This window comes from Nycticebus coucang, chromosome 3, assembly GCF_027406575.1.
Source record: "Nycticebus coucang isolate mNycCou1 chromosome 3, mNycCou1.pri, whole genome shotgun sequence".
NCBI classification, from domain to species: domain Eukaryota; kingdom Metazoa; phylum Chordata; class Mammalia; order Primates; family Lorisidae; genus Nycticebus; species Nycticebus coucang.
Window position 1 is genome coordinate 97157586 of NC_069782.1, and position 25430 is coordinate 97183015.

General features: G+C 43.5%; 2 protein-coding genes across 2 annotated transcripts in view; one reads left to right on the forward strand and one right to left on the reverse strand.

Annotated features, from left to right (window-relative positions):
• PPA1 (inorganic pyrophosphatase 1) overlaps nt 1-25430 on the forward strand; it is a 295326-nt gene that overhangs the window by 23764 nt on the left and 246132 nt on the right. The gene's annotated exons all lie outside the window — the stretch shown is intronic.
• Nucleotides 925-25430, reverse strand: part of EIF4EBP2 (eukaryotic translation initiation factor 4E binding protein 2) — a 35382-nt gene continuing 10876 nt past the window's right edge. The window contains exons 2-3 of the mRNA XM_053586459.1: nt 10012-10197; nt 925-8288 (exon numbers count right to left, since the gene is read on the reverse strand). Coding sequence (XP_053442434.1) covers nt 8257-8288; nt 10012-10197 — 218 coding nt within the window. The 3' untranslated portion in view covers nt 925-8256. The remainder of the gene's footprint in view (nt 8289-10011; nt 10198-25430) is intronic.

Genomic DNA, 25430 nt, shown 5'->3' on the forward strand with positions numbered 1-25430 from the left:
ATTTCAATGACCCTATTTTAGAGAACAGGCTTAGAGATAAGAATCCTATAGTGCTGTGCCTAAGCAGCACAGCTGAAATTGAAGCTATCTGACTCAGCCTGTTCTCCTAACCTCTGCAGTTCTGACAGGGAAGCTTCCTTGAGTCATTTTTTTTTTTTAATTTGTCCGGGGCCGAGTTTGAACCCGCCACCTCCGGCATATGGGACCGGCGCCCTACCCGCTGAGCCACAGGCGCCGCCCTTAAGTCATTTTATTCTGTGAACCTCTGTTCAAAACCTCAACCACAAAAGGCCAGATTTCTTGTCATTACAAGTGAGACTTGCTGGATATTAGTAATAGCAAGAAATCTGATACCTATGCAGCACAACCCAGTTTTATTTTAAGACATCAGACAGGTAGCCGGGCGTTGTGGCGGGCGCCTGTAGTCCCAGCTACTCGGGAGGCTGAGGCAGGAGAATCGCTTAAGCCCAAGAGTTGGAGGTTGCTGTGAGCGGTGTGATGCCACAGCACTCTACCAAGGGCCATAAAGTGAGACTCTGTCTCTACAAAAAAAAAAAAAAAAAAAAAGACATCAGACAGGATACATGTCTAACAAGTGCTCCTAAGGGCCACAGGCAGCCCCTTTTCAGAGAAAAGTTGTTGGACTTCCTTAAGGCTAGTACCCAAAGAAGGGCATTCTGCCCAGTATAGACATGTTTACCTCTAAGCTCCTGGGCGAGGACCAGAGTCGTGCTCCTGAAAAAAGGCTCCTATGTCCTTACACAAACAGGCCCACAATGACAAAGTGCTCCATAAGTGTTGAGAACTGACACATAAAGTAGCTAATTACCTTTGTCCATGTCCCCCCACCACCCAAGACTCCCAAAATGTGAAATAACTCTCAGCAGGGTTTCACCTGAAATTAAAAAAAATTAAAACACCAAGTTGATACTCATGATCTTTATTGATTTAACAGCAACCATTGATGAGAATTTAAATTTTTCCCTCATTTCCAAACACTGCTGGTTTGGAAGGACAGTTAAAAAAAATACATCGATCATGGGAATCACACAGGACTGCCTCAAGGACTGCACGGTGCCCTCTGCTATCCATCCACGACAGTGAAATGGACGGGAGGGTGAAGGGACCACACATTAGGGAGACAGGGAAGAAGACTGAGGAAGTGCTGGCAGTCTCCTCTTTTCCATTCAGAATGGATGAAACTGGGCCATTGGTGGCACTAAGACAGGGAAGGGCTATTTAAATAAAATCATTTTAAGATAGTTAAAATGGACACTTTAGCATGTGAGTGTCCTTTGGGCTTTACAAGACCCCTTTAAGGTTTACCCCTGGGGTGGCAGAGGGTGGTCTCCTCACCAAGGTGGAAAGGGATGGGCTCCCTCTGCAGGTGAAGGAAAGGCACTGGCGCAAGGTACTCTGATTTGGATACAAACACCAGGTAGGAGCAGAATGGCTTACCCAACAACTTGCCCCTTAGTTCCCTCCCTCCCCAACTCCCCTGGTTTCCAATAAAAATTACCCTTGGCCGGGCTTGATTTTTTTTTTTTTTTTAATGGAGAGAAAGTGGGTACATTTGGCAAGAATGGTTATTCTGTACTAGATTCATGGAATTCTCTAAGTGTCCAGGAGTTTTGGTTTAAAGCACCGGCAAGAGCTCACTCCTTTTGGAAACTTCAGGGTGGCCAAATGATTATCAAGCATTACAGCATCTCTCTGCCAGCCTCTCACCCTTAGGTGGCAGAACGACAGTTTAAATACCTTGGGAAACGCATTTCACCTCACTACTATTTCCACTGGGCATCCATGACATACAGTATGGTCTGCCAGGGCTGCAGGCAGAGGTCAATAAGCAAAGAGAACCACAGACTGTCTGTACGGGGACTCAAAAGCCTTCTAAACCTAAGCTTTGCCAAAAGTATTAACTTCCAGGACCAGCCTAGAGAAAGAAATTGAAATTCTAGGGGGTGGGAAAGGTGATCTGAATGACTAATTGAAAAAACAAGTAGGGCGGTGCCTGTGGCTCAGTCGGTAAGGCGCCAGCCCATATACCGAGGGTGGCGGGTTCAAACCCGGCCCCGGCCAAACTGCAACCAAAAAATGGCCGGGCGTTGTGGCGGGCGCCTGTAGTCACAGCTGCTCGGGAGGCTGAGGCAGGAGAATCGCCTAAGCCCAGGAGTTGGAGATTGCTGTGAGCTGTGTGAGGCCACGGCACTCTACCGAGGGCCATAAAGTGAGACTCTGTCTCTACAAAAAAAAACAAACAAGTATCAATCTTCAGTTAGATATTTCTGTGAGCTAGCCTCAAAAAACTCTATTATTGAGCTGGAAAGCCATTATTAGGAACAGGAAATGTCCCTGGGTATAAGCATCCTAAGGAATTATGACGTGACTGTATCAAGATCAGATTTCTTTTTTTATTAAAAGCTGAGAGGTAAAGAACTGCGGGGTTAACTAAGGCCCCTCAAAGTCCAGAAGAAACTGCCCTCCCAAATATATAATGTTTCTTTAAAACAAATAAGCCTTTCCAGATGTTACAGGGAGGTAAGTGATTGGGTCTCGCAGATTAGTAAATAGCTGCACATGCGCAGATAGTTCAGCAAACACGCCAAGAAGGGACTGCTCTGAACCAGAAAGACAGTGGGGCTTCCTCTCTAAAGGGAAAGAGTGAAGGGCCCTGGCTTCAAGCAGCTGGTATCCAAGATGGGGAGAACACAAATGGATTCAATCTCTGGGATACTGCTGCTAACATACTGAGTCCCTTCATCATTGCCTTGATTCAAAGTGGGCCCTCTGAAAAAATGGCCAAATGAGGGCTGCAGGGTGTGAAAGCCACATATGTAGCAGGGTGAACAGAAATGGAAATGAAGGACTTTTAACTAGGACTAGGTCTGAGAGTCCCAAAGAGCTAGAAATCCAAATAGCAAAAAACCCGAAAGACTATTAATTTTGAATCTGCCTCAAAATAAGGAAAAACAAAATCAGTTCGAAGGTGCTCCAAAATTGAGTTCCTTACTTCTGGAAGAAGTACCTTTTTCTTGCAGCTTCCTCAGCAGCAATGCTTCCTATTCAAGTATACTCTAAAGCTGTGTTTTTCAACCTTTTTTTTTTAATCTCACAGCATACTTGAACCTATAGTTAAACTTCTGCAGCACACTTATGTTGATCAAAACAAAACAAAAAAAAAAAGTAAAAGAAAGAATATAGGACTTACTGGGCTTTGAATTTCTTTTGAAAATAATTAATGATCTTTAAAAATTTTCGCAGCACACCGGTTGAAAAATTACTACTCTAAAGCAAGCAGGGCTACAGATAATGCCAGAAAGAGGCAGAGTGTAAATCTAAACTCTAAACAAGAAATGTGCATCTTTAAGGTGTCTAAAACCAAAAAAAAAGAAAGCGTCTAAAACCCTTAAAGATTTGGTTAAGAATGGGTGCCAGAAACATATCAGATGTTCACTAAGAACGTGCTAAATTGACAAGCCTCATCTATGTTTTTCTTAAGGTTGAAGACAAGACCAGTCCTCTTGAAGAACACACTTCCATCCAGAAGGCCAGAACAAGATGGGCATGCAGAGTGAACCTGCACACTGGATTTAAAGGAGCAATCAAGCCCAGACACTTATAATTTTCAAATGTTCCCTATTTTGTTGAGAAGTTGCTTCTTGGGTGACAGATCTGACCCTGGTAAAGCCGGTGTAGTTAGAGAGACTACTGAGTAACTAGTTTTCTTTCTTTCTTTTTTTGAGACAGTCTCATTTTGTCGCCCTTGGTAGAGTGCTATGACATCATAGCTCACAGCAACCTCAAACTCTTGGGCTCAAGCGCAATTTCTCTTGGCTTACCTTCCCAAGTAGCTGGGACTATAGGTGCCCGCCACAATGCCTGGCTATTTTTAGAGACAAGGTCTTGCTCTGGCTCAGGCTGGTCTCATACCTGTGAGCTAGGCAATCCACAGGCTAGGCAGGGCCTCAGCCTCCCAAGTGCTAGGACTACAGGCTTGAGCCACTGGGCCTGGACTGGTACCTAGTTTTCTGACACCATCTATTTCATCCCAAATCTGGGCTGCCTTTTTTTCTTCAGCTCAATGGCCTAACATCTAATTCACCTTAGCTCCATTAGCTTGACAGTTCAGACCCCAAATAAGATACCTTTAGTGGCTCAGCTGGAAAGTCCAATTCCTCTGTCAATTCCTGGGTAAAGGAAAATAAAAGTGGCAAATGAGTCTTAGAGACACCAAGTCTAGGACTTGCAAATAAGCATCCCTGAGCTGCTGGTAGTCAGGCAGATATATGGATATACTTTTGCTGGGAATTGCCACCCCTCTCAAAACTAGCAGGGGAAAGGGGGATTTCCTTCTATCCCAGTTTTGTGATGCACACGTTAGAGAAGTGCTTATATCTCTCAGCTTATCTAGGTTCAACCTACCTCCCTGTTAACCTGGTTTCATCCTCTGTTGGTATATGCTGGTTTTAAGCTATGTCCCTAAATACTGCTCCATTCAGTAGGGGGTATAATTCCTCTTGCGAGTGTAGGCTGAGCTTAGTAGCTTGCTCCTAAAGAAGAGAATAAGTAATAGTGTGCTTTCGAAGATGAGTTCATAAAAGGCACTGCAGCTTTGTCCTTGCCCTCCCTGCCTCTCTAGGATATATGGATCAGGAAGAAGTCAGCCTGCATTGGTATGAGGACATTAAGCTGCCGTATGGAGAAACCCACATGTGGAGAATCTGAGGCATCCTGCTAACATCCATAAAGGAGAGCCTGGAAGCAGATTCTTCAAACATAGATGATGGCATCCCCTGTCCACATCTTGACATGCTAAACTGCTTACTTCTAAATACTTAACCCACAGAAATGGATAATGTTAGTTATTTTAAGATACTAAATTTAGGGGTAATTTGCTACACAGCAATAGATAACTAATAGAGGTGGAAGGACACAACTCTCAGCTTGGAAGCCCAATATCTAGAAGCCAGCTTCTTTATGTCTGTGCTCTTTGAGAATGCTATCCCTGTTTGGTGAATTCAATAAACCACCTACATAGGTAGAACCGTGGCAATACAGGTCTCCTGCTAGGATTTGGAAGGTTACTTCCATTAAGACCGATTGCCCCCATAAATATAGAAACATGGTTTCCTTATAAACAGAAAATGGTCACTAAGATTTTAAGAACCATCTCCTTCAAGAGTAACCTTAAGGTGTCCCTTTCCCCTTAAAAGAAGCTAGGATGTATTATCTATTTTGGGCTTCATCTGTGAGGTTCCTTTTAAACATCCAGAAGTAAACCACCCACTGGACCCTGGCTTATCTAAAAACAATTCTGTGAGGTATGACACAAGGTTATCATTTGCTAAATATTTGTCTCATGCCATGTAAAATTATTCTTAAAATTCTGATTTTGCCAAGTACAGTGACTCATGCCTATAATCTCAGCACTTTGGGAGGCTGAGGCAGGAGGATTGCTTTGAGCCCAGGAGTTTGAGACCAGCCTGGGCAACCTAGCAAGACCTTGCCTACAAAAAATAGGGGGAAAAATTAGCTAGACATGACATACACCTATACTCATAGCTAGTAAGGAGGCTTAGGCAAGAGGATTCCTTGAGCCCAAGTGCAAAATTTCAATAAGCTATGGTCACACCACTGCACTCCAGCCCCAGCATAAGACCCTGTCTCTATAAAAAAAACTTAAAATGCCGATTTATGGAGGTCAAAGTCTGACAGTGGTGGACTAAAGGAAAAGATTGCACCAAGCAGTAAGGAAGTCCTCGCAGAGAAGAATAAACTGCATTATATAGGTGACACTCCCAAGAAATACTAAAAACATGTCCTCTCATTAGGGGGCGGAGCACAGAGGTTCCTTGCCCTAAGACAGCAAGAAAGGAGAAAATGACATCTTAATACTACTCAGGCTCACATGTTTTAAATCTATTCCCCACCGTTCAGTAAGGAAGCCAAGTTTCTATATATAGTAATAAAAATTAAGAAGAGAATACTCTTCTGCTCACTGATAGACTAGCTGCTAGTTGGAGTCATAGTCCATAGGATGCCAAGGCCAGTGTATGAAAAATGAAAAGCTTCATTCTCAAAGAATCAAGCTCCCCAAGGTACAATGAGGTCCTGAGCAAGTTTTTATGCAAATTACAGAACAACTTAAGTTTGTCCAAGAGTATGTGAGACGAAATTTGGAGTTTAATATCAGAATAGGGTTACATTAAACCAACAAACAAAAAAATACTTTTCTGATTATCAATTTTTCAGACTCAAGGGCATCCCCAAAACATTGGAGATCCAGCTTATTCCTGAGACATCAACCATCACAAAAGGCTTTTACTCTTTGAATTATTCACATTTTGTAGCAAAAAAACAGAGCAAAGTTCTACAGACATCCTCCCTCTCCTTTCTAAATGTATTCACAAACAGGATCTTTCCATAGTTCAAAAGAAACACAAACAGCTTTCTTAGCCAGTTGGCCTGTTACTCTCATTCTGGGATGTTATTTCTTAATAAGAGGGTTCAGGGCACCAAACCCAACCAGAAATCCCCAGGACACTAGGAGCTACTTTGTCTTTCTTGAGGGAATGGATGCTCTAGTCTTTCTATGGGGGGTGTCACTCTCCTGAGATTACTGTGCCAGTCAATAGTCCCAGGAGAAGTGGGGAGGAGAAGGAATGTGAAAACAAAGGAGTAAGGGAAAAGAATGAGGCTTTTGTGAACACTCACAGCAAGGCAGAATGGTCCAGCTTTACAAACCACCCACTCCAAACTCCAACATGCACACCCAAAACTAGAGGGAAGGAGAGAGCTCCTAAGGGACTCAGGGAGACAAAGGATGATGACACAGAACAGCAGACTTGTCTGTGGACATTTCTCACCTTCCTAACACTGGAAGATGTTTAATTAAAAAGTTGCTGTTCAAAATTGTACTGAAAACATATCTAAAAATAGGTCTGTAGTCATCTTAAAAATAAAAGGTCACTCCTCAGATAAGAGGAGTGATAGTATCAGATACCAATACTTGAGGTATCTTTGAGTAAATCTGAAAAATGGCCTGGCGGAGAAAAAGAAAGTAAAGGAAGGAGAGAGAGGAAGAGAGGGAGGAAGAATGGGAAAGGCAAGAGAACTGGGAGGAAAACATTTTAAAGCCCATGCTTATCTACCCCAGCAGCCAAACAAAGCAGATCCACAAAGGAAAAAAGTGGAGTTACTTTTAGGAACATTCTGCAAATCAACTTTAAGCTTAAAACGTGAGAAACTGTAATCCAAGAACAAATCTCACAATGCGTATTAGACTTAAAAACAATGACTACTGAGGATGGGTACTCAAATGGGTCAACACTATTCAGGGGTCATCCTTACAATGTCTGGCAGAACACTACGATCAGGCCTAATGCACCAAGTGGAGGCCAGAGTGCCTCTATTATGTGGTATGCACCTGCTCTGGGAGCAGACAAAATCACCTAATTATCTCAAGGTACAAAAGACTCTGCCAGCAACAAGATGTAAGCAAGGAGGAACAACATTTGAGCAAAGCTAATTACCAAGGGCTCCCTTCTAACGTAAAGGGTTTAAAAGTAAAGAAATAAGAAGATGAGAAATGTCTTCTACTCCTTTACTTTTAAACCCTCTACGTCAGAAGGGACCTCTCAGTTCCCAGAGCAAAGGGAACTGGACCTTCAAACAGTGTCACAAGGTTAAGTTATGAGAGGTGCACAAACTGCTGTCCCTAAGGACAACACCTCAAGGTGAAAGGTAAAGTTCTTTCTATCATTCTCCCTGATGACTTTAAAGACCCCAAACCCAGGCTCTTGCAGTTCTGAACCACAGGTAGGATACAAGGAGAAGAGACTGAGGGTAAAAAAACGAACAATGACGAACCTACCAAACCTCTGTATCCCTACCAGCCAGGAGGTGGTTGGTAATTTGATACTTGATCTGGGATAAATTTGAGGGGGTTGGTTCTTAATAAAAAATGACCAAGGAAGCCAGAGTTGAACACTTTCCTCCATGGGCTGCTTAGCTCTACAGAAATACACCAAGGGCCTTCAATCTAATCTGTCTAATTAGGAATGGGAACAGGAAGCATGGAGAAGAATGGTCAGATGACACTCATCTTCCCATCATTTGGCACCCAAGGGAGGGGAGGTGAAGACTGCAATAGGGACTGCTGGTGCTGCTGCTGCTTTGCTTTGTTGATCCTATTGGCCAGATCGGGTACACGCAAGTATCAGGTTGCTGCTTTTCTTCTAATTTTTGCAGGAGTCAGATGTCCATCTCAAACTGAGCATCATCCCCTAGTTAGGATAAATAAAACGAAAAGTTTAGCACACACACAAAAAGCAAAAGTTTTCATTGTCATGAGGTGCAAAAAATATCCAAACTATCCCATTTTCTGCTGTCTTAAAACAATTATTCTAGGCCAGGCACAGTGGCTCACACCTGTATTCCTAGCACTCTGGGAGGCTGAGGCAGGTGGAATGCCTGAACTCATGAGTTCAAGACCAGCCTGAGCCAGAGTGAGATTTTTTTCTTTTTTCGGTTGTTGCGGTTTGGCCAGGGCTGGGTTCAAGCCCGCCACCCTCAGTATATGGGGCTGGCACCCTACTCACTGAGCCACAGGCGCTGCCCCCAGAGTGAGTTTTTTTAGCCTTGTCCCCAAAAGAATTGGTGAGCACTGGGGTGGACACGTGTAGTCCCAACTACTTGGGAGGCTGAGGCAAGAGAATTACTTAAGCCCAGGAGTTTGAGGTTGCTGAGATGCCACAGCACTCTGAGGGCAACAAAGTGAGACTCGGTCTCAAAACAAAAAACAAACAAACGAAAGAAAAACCAATCACTCTGTTTTGCTGGTAGTCTTAATCTGTAAAAGAAGAATGGCAGTCCCATCACCTATAAGGAAGTTTCAGGGGGAAAGAATACAAGTAAAGCCTTTTCAAGTGTCCTTCTATCCACAGGTCAACTAAACAGCACCTCCTGGGAGCTCTTTGCCAACTATCAGGTGAGCACATTCTTCTGGAAGCTTTCAACTTTGGCCCTGCTCTGAAGGGCCCTGGTCCTTCCCCATTAAACACTCATTTTGAATTTGATAAAGCAGAATGCTGGTTCACATCCAGGGGTCACCAAGCATAGCTCCTAAGGCAGCGGTTCTCAACCTGTGGGTCACAACTCCTTTGTAACAATGAAAATACATCATGGCAATAGGAAGGTTAAGAACCACTACAAGGTCTACTTCAGGAGATGGCCAATACCACTTCAATATTCTGCTTCTACAGAGATCAAGAGGACACATTAATAAGGGGGCACGTGTAATTATGTAAATATTACAGACAGTTCTGGGAAATGGGGGGAACAAAACATACTGCTTTTCCCCACTCCATATAAGACATTCTTCTTGTAAGAAACAAGGTCTATCACCTGAAGGTAATAGAAATAGGGGCTACGAAAACGTTTTGTTTTCTGTGTGTTACCCAAGTCCAATAAAGCCTAGGACAGACATGGTTCAAGGAGTCATCTTTGGGGTTCTACTATTCTGACTCTGGATTATTTTCCTCCAACAACTAGATTAGATTATTATTTAGAACTCAAGGTTTCGGCTTGGTGCCTGTGGCTTAAGCGACTAAGGCGCCAACCACATACACCTGAGCTGGTGCGTTCGCATCCAGCCCGGCCCGCCAAACAACAATGACGGCCTGCAACCAAAAAATAGCCAGGTGTCATGGCGGGCGCCTGTAGTCCCAGCTACTTGGGAGGCGGAGGCAGGAGAATCACTTGAGCCCAGGAGTTAGAGGTTGCTGGGAGCTGTGATGCCATAACCCTCTACCCAGGGCAACAGCTTGAGGCTCTGCCTCAAAAAAAAAAAAGACTCAGGTTTCCACAGCATTTCAACAAGCCTTTGGGGGAGGAGGAGGAATCTTAGAGACATATAACTTAACATAGTTATAACTGAAACATCAACATTTTTTAAACAGACATTCAAATTCCCAGAACCACCCCCTGCTCCTTAGAACTGTCTCTTACCAACTGCGTGCTTCCTGTCATGATTGTTCAAGTTGTTCATATTGTTTACTTCTACTTTGGAGTCTTCAATTAAGGTGCCAGGACTAGTGACTCCTGGAATATTGGGCAGATGGCAGGGCGGGGTCTGAGCCATGGGAGAATTGCGACGATCCAATAGAAACTTTCGATCATAAATGATTCGAGTTCCTAGAAAACAGAGTTAAAAAAAGTTCAAAACAAATTTAGGTGTTACCAACATATAATACTACCCAGAAACTCAATTTAAGTACCATCTAAATCCACCTTAAGGATTTTACAGTTCAAACCAAAAGGATAAGCTCTAATTTCCCTGCTTGTGAACTGGTTCCTCTGTCACCTGGAATGCCCTCTCTTCTGCTGGGGAACTCCTGTTTATCCTTTATCCTTCAAGATTCAGCTCCAGAGTGGGGCAGAGTGGCTCACGCCTATAATCCCAGTACTCTGGGAGATTGAGGCAGGTGGATCACATGAGCTCACAGGTTGGATGCCAGCCTGAGCCAGAGAGAGACCTTGTCTCCAAAAATTGCTGGAAACAGTCTATGAAACTAGTGTATGGTGCCCCATGATCACATTAATGTACACAGCTATGATTTAATTAAAAAATAAATAAAAATAAAAAAATAAAAGAGTAACTCAGAAAAAAAAAATAGCTGGGCATTGCGGCAGGCGCCTGTAGTCTCAGCTACTTGGGAGGCTGGGGCAAGAGAATCGTTTGAACCCAAGAGTTTGAGGTTGCTGTCTGTGAGCTATGACACCAGGACAGCTACTGAGGGCGACTAAGAAAGACTCTGGCTCAAAAAAACCCCCTGAAAAATGCTCAGCTCCTACATCACTTCCTTTATGAAGCCACCCTTTCCTCTTTTTAAAAAATTCTTTTTTTTTTTCCTTTGAGACAGAGTCTCACTTGTCACCCTTGGTAGAGTGCCCCGGCGTTACAGCTCACAGCAACCTCAAACTCGTGGGCTCAAGCAATTCTCTTGCCTCCCAAGTAGCTGGGACTACAGGTACCTGCCACAACACCTGGCTATTTTTAGAGATAGAGTCAGGCTGGTCACAAACCTGTGAGTTCAAGCAATCCACCCACATTGACCTCTCAGAGTGCTAGGATTTCAGGCGTGAGCCACTGCGCCCAGCCCCTCTTTAAAAAATTATTTTCCCGGGCAGTGCCTGTGGCTCAGTGAGTAGGGCGCCGGCCCCATATGCTGAGGGTGGCGGGTTCAAACCCAGCCCCGGCCAAACTGCAACAAAAAAATAGCTGGGTGTTGTGGCCGGCGCCTGTAGTCCCAGCTGCTCGGGAGGCTGAGGCAGGAGAATCATGTAAGCCCAAGAGTTAGAGGTTGCTGTGAGCCGTGTGACGCCACGGCACTCTACCCGAGGGCGGTACAGTGAGACTCTGTCTCTAAAAAAAAAAAAAAAAAAAAAAAAAAATTATTTTCCCCCAATGTTACTCAGTACACGTCACCTATCATAGAACTATTTATCTTTCTCGCTTAGAAAGACTTTGAGCTCAGGCGGCGCCTGTGGCTCAGTCGGTAAGGCGCCAGCCCCATATACCGAGGGTGGCGGGTTCAAACCCGGCCCCGGCCAAACTGCAACCAAAAAATAGCCGGGAGTTGTGGCAGGTGCCTGTAGTCCCAGCTACTTGGGAGGCTGAGGCAAGAGAATCGATTAAGCCCAGGAGTTGGAGGTTGCTGTGAGCTGTGTGAGGCCACAGCACTCTACGGAGGGCCATAAAGTGAGACTCCGTCTCTACAAAAAAAAAAAGAAAGACTTTGAGCTCTGTATGTCAGAGTTATGTCTTATTTATATGTGACTTAGGTCCTAACATTAAGATCTTCAAAAATTGGCTCAGTGCCCATAGCTCAGTGGTAAGGGCGCCAGCCTTATATACTAAGCTGGCAGCTTCAAACCCGGCCCGGGTGCCTGCTAAACAACAATGACAAATACAGCAGAAAAACAGCCAGGCATTGTGGCAGGCACCTGTAGTTCCAGCTACTTGGGAGGCTGAGGCAAGAGAATCACTTAAGTCCAAGAGTGTGAAGTTGCTGTGAGCTGTGATGTCATAGCACTCTACCAAGAGCAACATAATAAGACTCTGTCTCAAAAAAGAAAAAATCTTCAAAAATAAACATTTTAAATGAAGGAATACACAAGTATGAGAAAAAATAGATAACTACCTTTAGTTTAAAAGGCTTTCTTTTTTTTTTTTTTTTTTTTAATTTGGCCAGGGCTGGGTTTGAACCCGCCACCTCCGGCATGTGGGACCGGCGCCCTACCCGCTGAGCCACAGGCGCCGCCCTTAAAAGGCTTTCTAAAGAGGCACTAGAACTGACATTCTCCTCAGACAGAGCTACAAGAGAAGCTGGAACTGGAAGCTAGAACTAGAAGTGTCTTCATATTCTACAAAACAATCCAGTAAGTGCTACCTAAATATTTTAAAAATAGTTCTTAAGAGTACAATTTAACTGATAAAGAGCTAGGAAAACCTCTCCTTACGGGCGGCGCCTGTGGCTCAGTGAGTAGGGCGCCGGCCCCATATGCCGAGGGTGGCGGGTTCAAACCCAGCCCCAGCCAAACTGCAACAACAACAACAAAAAAAAATGACCGGGCGTGTGGCGGGCGCCTGTAGTCCCAGCTGCTCAGGAGGCTGAGGCAAGAGAATCGCGTAAGCCCAAGAGTTAGAGGTTGCTGTGAGCCGTGACACCACGGCACTCTACCCGAGGGCGGTACGGTGAGACTCTGTCTCTACAGAAAAAAAAAGAAAACCTCTCCTTACAAATGGCCACAAGAAGAACATAAAAAGGTGGTCACCATCACTAATCAGGAAAATACAAATCAAAATCTACAATGAGGTACCACGTCATAACCTATTGGGATGGCTGTTATCAAAAAGATAAGACATCACAAGTATTGGCAAGGATGTAGAGAAACACTGTTGGTAGGAAAATAAGTAGTTATTACGGAAAACAGTAATAAACATTTTTCCAGAAATCCCATTTCTGCGCATATATATATGTAAAAATAAAGGAAATGAAATCAGTAGCTCAAAGAGATAACTACACTCCCAGATAACTGCACTCCCATGTTCAATGCAGCATTATTCACAATAACCAAGACATGGAAACAACCTAAGTATGTGTCAATGGATGAATGGATAAAAAAAAAAACTGTCACACATAGAAGAATATTATTCATGCACAAAAAGGGAAATCTTACCAATTCTGACAACATGGATAAACCCTGAAGACATTATACTAAGTGAAATAAGTGAGAGAAAGACAAATATTCCATACTCTCACTTATATGTGGAATCTAAAAGAGCTGACTCATAGAAACAGAGTAGAGGGCTGGGCACAGTGGCTCACATCTGTAATCCTAGCACCCTGGGAGGCCGAGGCAGGTGGGATTGCCTGAGCTCAGGAATTCAGGGCATTGTGGCAATGGCTGTAATCTCAGCTGCTCAGGAGGCAAGAGGATCACCTGAGCCCAAGAGTTTGAAGTTGCTGTGAGCTATGACTCCGTAGCACTCTACCCAGGGCAACAGCTTGAGGCTCTGTCTCCAAAAAAAAAAAAAAAAAAAAAAAAAGGTTTCAGCACCTGTGGCTCAAGCGCTAAGGCGCTAGCCACATACACCCAAGCTGGTGAATCCAGCCTGGCCCACCAAACAACAATGAGGACTGCAACAACAACAACAAAAAAAAATAGCCAGGCCTTGTGGCAGGTGTCTGTCGTCCCAGCTACTTGGGAGGCAGAGGCAGGAGAATTGCTTGAGCCCAGGAGTTGGAGGTTGCTGTGAGCCGTGAAGCCACAGCACTCTACCCAGGGTGACAGCTTGAGGCTCTGCTTCAAAAAAAATATTCTCATGTGAACAAAAAAGGAACACTCCTGTCACATTCAGGCAGGTTCCTCAGATAATGTGTGATGGCTACATCCCAGGGAACAGGAGAACTAACAAATCTATTTGAAATGTGAGGAAGCAAGTGGAAAAAACACATGTACTACAAGAATGCAAACTCCAGAGTCTTCCCAAAAAAGAGAAGAAACAAATACCTAAAGAAATACTATCAGTATTAAGCTAAATAAGTGTGAACTGAGTTTATTAAATCAATGATTTTTCTTGGAATTAATACCTGCAGTGGTACCATCATACTTTTGCACAAATGCTAATAAGTAATCATCACCCCCCCACCGTTGATTTAACAATTAGAATAACTACTAAACGTATTTTCCTCTAGACAGAACTCCAAAAATCAACTAATCATAGGAAAAATGACCTAAATGTCTCAGAAAGGAAATGAACTGAAAAGTCCTCAGATGGGCACCTATTAGCACATAAAGGCATTTCAAAACAAAACCTGTAAGACCTTCAAACCAATTCCAAGGATATCAACTTTCTTTTCTACTGTGTATTTCTACAACTACACTGAACAATCATGTTTTTAGTTTCTAAGAAATGAAAATGAAATAACTGACTCTCAGCCTCTTCATAATAAACTAAGAAAAATACTGGGTCCTACCTGGACCCTACTAGAACAGTATTTTGGGGGTTGTGACCTGCATGTACATACCTGCATCAAATTCATCTGGGATGCTTATTTAAAAAAGTATTCTAACTGTATAGAATCCCTGAGAGTAGGACTGGAAGTCCCTATTTTTAAGTTCCTCTTATGGAACTTCTCTTCCTTCTTCCGTTCATTAAAATCTGAGGACCATTAGACCAAAAGAATCCAACTTCACACTTCTTCCAAAATCCTAGTAAGAATGGTTTGAGAATAGATAAAATATCAAAGAATTAGTAAATCAAGGGTGGAAGGGGCTTTAGATATCACGATGATAGATGATGCTGAGACCCAGAACAGTACTTATGAGAAACAAAACTAGACCAAGACTGTGATTTCCTGACCCCCTAGTTCAGGACTCTTCACTCTTCATAAGCTATAGTGAGCTGTCTAAAGTGAAAGGTGTGGAAAGGTAACTGCTACTCATAAACATATAAAATGACAGGGTAAAGAGCAGATGGTATGGCAAGCAGTTTATAAACAGGGACCCCCAAACATGTGCCCTAGAGCACTGCTTTTCAATGGAGGGGTAGGTACATGGGGATGATGGTGGTAGTATCACCCCCACGAAGTATTACAAATACGGGTATAGGTGGTTTGTTTATATTTTTTAATCTTCTGGTTGGACAAAACCCAAGTACTTGTATATTTTATAAATTAAGCTTTCTATTTCTTCTTATAGGACAGAGAAACATAAAGTTTTTTAAAAATTATATGAATAGGTAGGTTATATAATCTAAGAAATTCTCTTCTTATTTTTTACTGTTATAAAGATCTAGGAACAAAGACCCACAGTCCATTTGTGACTGGATCCAAGACCATGATCTTAGCCTTAGGAAAGGTCTGTATGTTTCTCTCCTTTTTAGAAAATTGGAAAAGCTTTGAACACCATTTGTTCCTGGTTTGAGGATAACACAAGTCTTATTATCCTGTTTCAAATATATTTTAGGATGAGGAAAATAGAAACTTTTCTTTACCTTTGCTTTAAAAAAAATAATAAAGTAACAATTCAGGGTGGCACCTGTGGCTCAAGGGAGTAAGGCGCTGGCCCCATATGCCGGAGGTGGCAGGTTCAAACCCAGCCCCAGCCAAAAACTGCAAAAATAAAAGTAATAATAATAATAAAGTAACAATTCAAACAGGCACATGGAAATTATAAGGAACAAGGCATTCTGGGCGGCGCCTGTGGCTCAAGGAGTAGGGCGCCGGTCCCATATGCCGGAGGTGGTGGGTTCAAACCCAGCCCTGGCCAAAAAAATCACAAAAAAAAAAAAAAAAAAAAGGAACAAGGCATTCTGAATAGAAGAAAACTTAGTTCAACTATCAAAAGGTGAACAATTTTAATTATCTTGGATGGAAATATTTCTAATACAGATTTAAATCTCCTTATGGCTTTAAACAGAAAACAATTCAGGGCGGCGCCTGTGGCTCAAGGAGTAGGGCGCCGGTCCCATATGCCGGAGGTGGTGGGTTCAAACCCAGCCCCGGCCAAAAAAAAAAAAAAAAAAAAAAAAAAAACAATTCAACCCTTTATCAAAGTCATTATCATGAAAATAATTCATTACAGTATATTGTGACCGAAGAAGTCTCAAGCCCTATTCGGTGATGCTCCATATAGCTGATCATCATCATACAGAATGCAGATTGCCAAGGCCATGCTTGTGTCCTTCCACCCCCATAGTTTCCTGTCTCTTCACTGTTAAATTAACAGGTACTTTTTTTCCAGGCTCCTACTTTGTATCATGTCTCAGTCAGCCCAGACTGCTGTAACAAGATACGCAACTTAAAATGACAGAGATTTATTGTCTCACAGTTGTAGAGGTTAGAAGTCCAAGATGAAGGTGCCAGCATGGTTTCTAGGGAAAGCTTTGTTTCTGGCTTGTAAGTGGCTGCCCTCTTGTGGTGGTGGTGGTAGTGGGGCGGGGCGGGAGCCAATACCAGCTCTGGTGTCTTTCTTTCTTTTTTCTTTTTTTTTTTTTTGAGACAGAGCCTCAAGCTATTGCCCTGGGTAGAGTGCAGTAGCATCACAGCTTACAGCAACCTCTAACTCCTGGGCTCAAGTGATTCTCCTGCTTTTGCCTCCCAAGTAGCTGGGACTACAGGAGCCTGCCACAATGCCTGGCTATTTTTTGTTGTTGTTGCAGTTTGGCAGGGGCCCGGTTTGAACCCGCCACCCTCGGTATATGGGGCGAGCACCCTATTTACTGAGCCACAGGCACCGCCCGATGTAAGTAAATTTTGGAGAGAAAATTCAGTCCAGAGCACAATTTTAATACCAAGTTATTCTAACTTGGTGCTTCTAATCTGTTTGGTTTGGAAATCAGCAATCTGATTATTATGCTATGTAAAATAAGGGCAAACAGGCTGAAGGGGGGCCTGATGGATTTCCAGTGAACAAAGGGCAGGCGATTTGGAGGATGGACTTTGCAGCATCTGTTGGGTCACCCTCACTTTTCTTCATGGTAGCAGAAGCCTGAGATGTCACTGTGAGATGTTCTTAACTAACATTTAACCTGCAAGTTGGAACCAGATCATTCTCATGTCAATAGTACACTGATCTTGAAAACTCTGGGGATGAAATAGGAGAAAAAAAGTGAAGATGGAAGCAAGCTTTCTAAGTTACATATTAGCAGTAACATATGCACTAAACATTGTAATGAAACTAAGTAGGAAATAGGTAGTAGAGATTCTGCCTATATATGTGAGGCATAAGAAAAACTTTAAAGAACTACTGTGACTTTGCAGAGCCAGTAACAGTTTTTGGCCAGGGCTGGGTTTGAACCAGCCACCTCCAGCATATGGGGCCTGCGCCCTACCCTTTTGAGCCACAGGCACCACCCACCAGTAACAGTTTTTTACATCTTTACTGAGATGGAGTTCATATATGATTTGTCCATTTAAAGTATATAATTCAGGGAAGCACCTATGGCTCAGTGAGTAGGGTGCCGGCCCCATACACTGAGGATGGCAGGTTCAAGCCCGACCCTAGCCAAGCTATAACAAAAAAGTGGCCAGGCGTTGTGGCGGGCACCTGTAGTCCCAGCTACTCGGAAGGCTGAGGTCTTACAATTAATTAAAAAAATAAATAAATAAATAAAATATAAAATATTTTGAAAATTGAATTTTTTTTTTTTTGTAGAGACAGAGTCTCACTTTATGGCCCTCAGTAGAGTGCCGTGGCCTCACACAGCTCATAGCAACCTCCAACTCATGGGCTTAAGCGATTCTCTTGCCTCAGCCTCCCAAGGAGCTGGGACTACAGGCTCCCACCACAACGCCCGGCTGTTTTTTGGGTTTTTTTGCAGTTTGGCCAGGGCCGGGTTTGAACCCGCCACCCTCGGTATATGGGGCCAGCGCCTTACCGACTGAGCCACAGGCGCCGCCCTGAAAATTGAAATACTGAATTTGAAAAAATTCAGTAGTTTTTAGTAAATTTGCAGAATTATACAGCCTTCACCACAATCAATTTTAGACATTTTCATTGACTCCCACAAAGAACTCCCAAGCCCCTCCAGCCCCACACAACCAGTAATCTACTTTCTGTCTACTTTCTGTAAATAGAGATTTACCTATTCTGGACATTTCATGTAAATGAAATCATATAACATATGGGGTTTTATGATGGCTTCTTTCATTTGCATAATGTTTTTGAGGTTCACTCATGTTGTAGCAGTTATCAGTAATTAAGTCTTTTTCATCGCCAAATAATATTCCATTGTGTGTATGTATATCACATTTTATCAATTCATCTGTTGATGATCTTGAGTTGTTTTCACTTTTTGGCTACTATGAGTAATAATGCTATAAACATTCATATATGGGAGAACATATGTTTCCATTCTCTTGGGTATATAACTTAAGAGTGGAAATGCTAGGTCATCTGGCAGCTCTACCTTTAACCTTTTGAGGAACTGCCGGACTGGTTTCCAAAATTGCTACAACATGTTAGGCACCATTGTACATTCCCATCAGCAGCCTGTGAGGATTCTAATTTCTATACATTGTAACCAACACTTATTACCTGTCTTTATCGAAACTAGCCATCCTAGTGGTTTAATCTTAATGAGCATTTCCCTGATGGCTAATTATGTTGAGCATGCTCTTTTCATAAGCTTACTATCCATTCCAACATACCCCTTCTTTGGAAAAATATCTGTTTAAATTCTTTGCCCAGTTTTTAACGGGTTGCCTTTTTATTGTTGAATTGTAATAGTTCTTTATATATTCTGGATACAAATCTCCTATCATGATTGCAAGTATTTTCTATTCTGTGGGTTGTCTTTTTGCATGATAGTGTCCTGTAAAGCACAAAAGCTTCTGATTTAAGTCCAATTTATCTGAGTTTTTCTCCCCTTTTGTTGCTTGTGCTTTTGGAGTTTTATCTAAGGCTACTGTCTAATCCTAGGTCATAAAAATTTGTATCTATTTTCTTCTAAGAGTTTTATAGTTTTAGCTCTTACATTTAGGTAGGTCTTTGAGCAGTCAAGTCCAGCTTCCATGTTTTTGACACCCCCCCCCCAGATTGATATGAGGGTACAAGTGTTTAGGTTACATTGTTTTCATTTCATTTTTCTTTCTTTCTTTTTCTTTTTTGAGATAGAGTCTCAAGTTGTCACCCTGGGTAGAGTGCCTAACAGGGGTCCTCAAACTTTTTAAATTGGGGGTCAGTTCACTGTCCCTCAGACCACTGGAGGGCCACACTATAGTTTAAAAAAAACAAACAAACTGGGCAGCGCCTGTGGCTCAGTGAGCAGGGCGCCGGCCCCATATACCGAGGGTGGCGGGTTCGAACCCAGCCCCGGCCAAACTGCAACAACAAAAAAATAGCCGGGTGTTGTGGTGGGCGCCTGTAGTCCCAGCTGCTCGGGAGGCTGAGGCAGGAGAATCACCTAAGCCCAGGAGTTGGAGGTTGCTGTGAGTTGTGTGACGCCATGGCACTCTACTGAGGGCAATAAAGTGAAACTCTGTCTCTACAAAAAAAAAAAAAAAAAAAAACTATGAACAAATTCCTATGCACACTGCACATATCTTATTTTGAAGTAAAAAAACAAAACGGGAACAAATACAATCACACCGCCTCATGTGGCCTGCGGGCAGTAGTTTGAGGACCCCTGGCTAGAATGCCATGGCATCATAGCTCATAGCAACCTCACAACTCAGGCTCAAGTGATCCTCTTGCCTCAGTTTTTCTATTTTTAGTAGAGATGGGGTCTGGCTTTTGCTCACGCTAGTCTTGAACTTGGGAGCTCAAACAATCCACCTGCCTTGGCCTCTAGAATGCTGAGATTACAGGCGTGAGCCACCTCGCCCAACCATAGTTTTCATTTCTAAGGTAAAGTTCAAGTTGTAGTTAAGCCCTTCATTGGGCGTATGTTGCACATTGTGCACACTGAGTTAGAATTTGCCAATGCCCCTCTTCCAACTTCAGTTCTTGGTGTGCACATCCACCTGTACCCACATTTGATGAAAAGACTATTGTTTCCACCATTGCACCCTTGGAAGATCAACAGGCCACAATTGTGAGCATTTATTTCTGGACTCTCAATTTCATGCCATTGATCTATATGTCTATCCTTGGTAGTATTTTGTTGGTGATATAGTGGTTAGCACAGCTGCCTTCCATATGCTAGTACCACACTGTCTTGATTTGTAAGAAGTTTTCAAATCAGGAAGGTAAGTGTTATGTCCTCCAACCTTTTCTTTTTCAAGATTGTTTTGGTTACTTTAGGTCCCTTAAAGTTCCATATAAATTTTAAGGTCAGTTTGTCAAAGAAGCCAGCTGGGATTAGGAAGGGGATTTGCTGAATGGGTGGATCAATTTGGGGAGTATTGTCAACAATATTAAGTCTCCTTATTCATGAATATCACAAATATCACATGTCTTTCCATTTATTTAAGTGTTCTTTAATTTCTTTCTTTTTTTGAGACAGAGCCTCAAGCTATGGCCCTGGGTAGAGTGCCGTTGCGTCACAGCTCATAGCTACCTTTAACTCCTGGGCTTAAGTGATTCTCTTGCCTCAGCCTCCCGAGTAGCTGGGACTACAGGCACCTGCCACAAGGCCCAGCTATTTTTTTTGGTTGTAGTTGCCACTGTTTGGCAGGCCCAGGCCAGATTAGAATCTGCCAGCTCTGGTGTATGTGGCTGGTGCCTTAGCCGCTTGAACTACAGGCGCCACCCGTGTTCTTTATTTCTTTCAACAATACTTTGGAGTTTCCAGAGTAAAAATTTTATGCTCTGGGCGGCGCCTGTGGTTCAGTGAGAAGGGCGTTGGCCCCATATGCCAAGGGTGGCGGGTTCGGACCTAGCCCTGGCCAAACTGCAACAGAAAAATAGCCAGGCGTTGTGGCGGGCGCCTGTGGTCCCAGCTGCTCGGGAAGCTGAGGCAAGAGAATCACGTAAGCCCAAGAGTTGGAGGTTGCTGTGAGCCGTGTGACGCCACAGCACTCTACCCGAGGGCGGTATAGTGAGACTCTGTCTCTACAAAAAAAAAAAAAAATAAAGGGCAGCACCTATGGCTCAGTCGGTAAGGCGCCGGCCCCATATACCGAGGGTGGCAGGTTCAAACCCGGCCCTGACCAAACTGCAACCAAAAAATAGCCGGGCGTTGTGGCGGGTGCCTGTAGTCCCAGCTACTCGGGAGGCTGAGGCAAGAGAATCACTTAAGCCCAGGAGCTGGAGGTTGCTGTGAGCTGTGTGAGGCCACGGCACTCTACCAAGGGCCATAAAGTGAGACTCTGTCTCTACAAAAAAGTAAATAAATAAATAAATAAAAATTAAAAAATAAAAAAAAATTTTATGCTCTTCTGATTTAATTTATTCCCATGTATTTTGTTATTTTTATGCTATTAAATATGGGATTGTTTTCTTTCTTTTTTTTTTTTCTTTTTGAGACAGAGTCTCACTTTGTCACTCTCAGTAGAGTGCCGTGGCGTCATAGCTCACAGCAACCTCAAACTCTTGGGCTCAAGCGATATCTTGTATTAGCCTCCCGTGTAGCTGGGACTATAGGTAACCACCACAACGCACGGCTATTTTTAGAAATGAGGTCTCGCTCTGGCTGGGGCTGGTCTCGAACCTGTGAGCTCAGGCTATTGACCCACCTCGGCCTCTCAGAGTGCTAGGTTTACAGGCATGAGCCACCGCACCCAGCCTGGGATTGTTTTCTTAATTTTATTTTTAGATTGTTCTTTGCAAGTATAAGCAAATATGATGGGCTTTTTTTGTTTGTTTTGTTTTGGAGACAGAGTCTCACTTTGTCGCCCTCAGTAGTGGACCACAGCATCATAGCTCACAGCAAACTCCAATTCTTGAGCTCAAGCAATTCTCTTGCCTCAGCCTCTCCAGTAGCTGGGACTATAGGCGCCCGTCACAACACCCAGCTATTTTTAGAGACGGGGTCTCGCTCTTGCTCAAGCTGGTCTTGAACCTGTGAGTTCAGGACAATCGACCCGCCTCAGCCTTCCACTCTCAGAGTGCTATGATTACAGGTTTTTTTGAGACTCACTTTGTCACCCTCAGTAGAGTAGTGTGGCATTATAGCTCACCTCAAACTCTTGGGCTTAAGCAATTCTCTTGCCTTAGCCACCCAAGTAGCTGGGACTTCAGGTGCTCTCCATAATGCCCAGCTATTTTTTTTTTTTTTTTTTTGTAGAGACAAGAGTTTCACTTTATCACCCTTGGTAGAGTGCCGTGGCATCCCACAACTCACAGCAACCTCCAACTCCTGAAGTTAGGCGATTCTCTTGATTCAGCCTCCCGAGTCACTGGGACTACAGGAGCCCGCCACAACACCTGGCTATTTTTTGGCTGTAGTTGTCATTGTTGTTTGGCAGGCCTAGCCTCGAACCCACCACCTTTGGTGTATGTGGCTAGTGTCCTAGCCACTGAACTACAGGCGCCGAGACTTTGTTTCAAAATGTGCACATTGTACTTAGTGTTCATGTTTAGATTTCAGAATAGAAACATTTAGGTATTTATATTTTTTCATTCCTTAATGACCAAATATTGAATTAAATCTAATATCTCGACCCAGCACTTTCCAGATGCTGACATTACTAGGAAAACATGGGAGTAAAACTGAGTCCCTTCGATAGAGAAGGAAAAAACCCTTTTACCTTTGAATCTAAAAAGTAGTGATTCTAAAACTGCAGAAAACAAAAGGAGGTGAATGAATGATGCCTAAAATAAAGCTTGCCAAGATGGCTAGTACCAAAACAGGTCTTTAAAGTGTAAGGCCCTCTTTGAAGGCCAAATAGCTTAGTTTAAATGATAATTAATCTATGCACTAATACCTAAGAAATTGTGTAAACTGAAATAAAACCATCTAAAGAAAGTCTACTGTAATATTGTTAACTTACAGTAATTGTTACTATACTTTTACTGGGTGTTTCATCATAAAATTCTGTTTAATTCTGCTTCAGGCTCAGCCTATAGCTCAAGCAGCTAGGGTGCCAGCCACATACACCAGAGCTGAGGGGTTCAAATTCAGCCCGGGCCTGCCGAACAACAGTGATGGCTGCAACCAAAAACTAGTTGGGCATTGTGGCAGGCGCCTGTGGTCCCAGCTGTTTGGGAGGCTGAGGCAAGAGAATCGTTTAAGCCCAGGAGTTGGAGGTTGCTTGAGCTGTGATGCCATAGCACTCTACCCAGCGCAACAGCTTAAGGCTCTGTCTCAAAGAAAAAAAAAAAAAGTCTGCTTCAAAAATTAAAGTTAATGAGGGCGGCGCCTGTGGCTCAGTCGGTAGGGCGCCGGCCCCATATACCGAGGGTGGCGGGTTCAAATCCAGCCCCGGCCAAACTGCAACCAAAAAATAGCCGGGTGTTGTGGCGGGCGCCTGTAGTCCCAGCTGCTCGGGAGGCTGAGGCAAGAGAATTGCTTAAGCCCAGGAGGAGGTTGCTGTGAGCTGTGTGAGGCCACGGCACAAGGGCCATAAAGTGAGACTCTGTCTCTACAAAAAAAAAAAAAAAAAAAAAGACAGATGAAAGGATAACAAAGATATGAAAAAATGCTCATCATCCCTAATCAGAGAAATGCAAATCAAAACCACCCTGAGATATCACCTAACCCCAGTAAGAATGGCCCACAGCACAAGTCTCAAAGCTGCAGTTGCTGACATGGATGTGGAGAAGGGAACACTTTTACACTGCCGATGGAACTGCAAACTAATAAAACATTTTTGGAAGGAAGTATGTAGAATCCTCAAAGAACTCAAATTAGACCTCCCATCCCATTACGAGGCATCTACACAGAAGAAAAAAAAACTTTTTATCATAAGGACACTTGTACTAGACTGTTTATCGCAGCTCAATTTACAATCACCAAAATGTAGAAACATCTTAAATGCCCACCAAGCCAGAAATGGATTAACAAGCCGTGGTATATGTATACCATGGAATACTATTTAGCCACTAAAAAAGATAGAGACTTCTCATCTTTTGTATTAACCTGGATGGAAGTGGAACACATTCTTCTGAGTAAAGTTATCACAAGGTGGGCGGCGTATGTGGCTCAGTGGGTAGGACGCCGCCCCATATACCAAGAGTGGCGGGTTCAAACCCAGCCCCAGCCAAACTGCAACAAAAAATAGGTGGGCATTGGGGCGGCGCCTGTGGCTCAGTGAGTAGGGTGCCGGCCCCATATGCCGAGGGTGGCGGGTTCAAACCCAGCCCCGGCCAAACTGCATCAAAAAAATAGCCGGGCGTTGTGGCGGGCGCCTGTAGTCCCAGCTGCTCGGGAGGCTGAGGCAAGAGAATCGCGTAAGCCCAAGAGTTAGAGGTTGCTGTGAGCCGTGTGACGCCACGGCACTCTACCCGAGGGCGGTACAGTGAGACTCTGTCTCTACAAAAAAAAAAAAAAAAAAAAAAATAGGTGGGCATTATGGTGGGCACCTATAGTCCCAGCTACTCAGGAGGCGGAGGCAAGAGAATCGCCTAAGCCCAGGAGTTGGAGGTTGCTGTGAGCTGTAATGCCATGGCACACTACCCAGGGTGACAGCTTGAGGTTCTGTCTCAAAAAAAAACCAGAATGAGAATCAAGAATCCAGTGTACTCTATTCTAGTACAAGGGTCACAATGTATGGCACACCTCTTGGGGTCAAGACACAATTATAAGAGGAACTTTATCTAACAAACGCAATCAGTGTAACCTATTCTTTGTAACCTTAAAGAATCCCAACAATAAAAAATTAAAAAAAAAAGAATTAGAATTAAGCATCCAAACAAACAGCTGGAAGAAGAAACATTAAGTAACTGATCCAAATTGCACAGCTTGAATAAGCTCCTGACAAACCTTCCAATAAGGCTGAGATGTACCTATATCCTCATACAATAGTGTCCCAAACAGGAAAGGAGAATATAAAGTCAAACATGGCTTTCCTTATAGGACTTTCCCCCCTTGAGAGAGGGAAATCTTTCACAGAAAGCCCCTAGCTGACTTCCCCTATATTCTCATTTGAACTGGTTCTGATGGCCACCAGCCCAAACACTGGGGAAAAATCACAACTGGCTTGGAGAAGTCATGATACATACCCAGGGGCTTGACATGCTGACACTTAAAAAAATGAAGGAATTTGAGGCCAGGCACAGTGGGTCATGCCTAGCACTCTGGCAGGCCGGGATGGGTGGACTGCTTAAGATCAGAAGTTTGAGACCAGCCTGCGTAAGAATAAGAGCCCTCTCTATATTAAAAACAGAAAACCTAACTGGGTGTGGTGGCGGGTGCCTGTAGTCCCAGCTATTTGGTAGGCTGAGGCAAGAGGAGCTCTTAAGCCCAGGAGTTTGAGGTTGTAAGCTAAGATGACACCATGGCACTCTACTCCGAGTGATAGAATGTGAATCTTTAA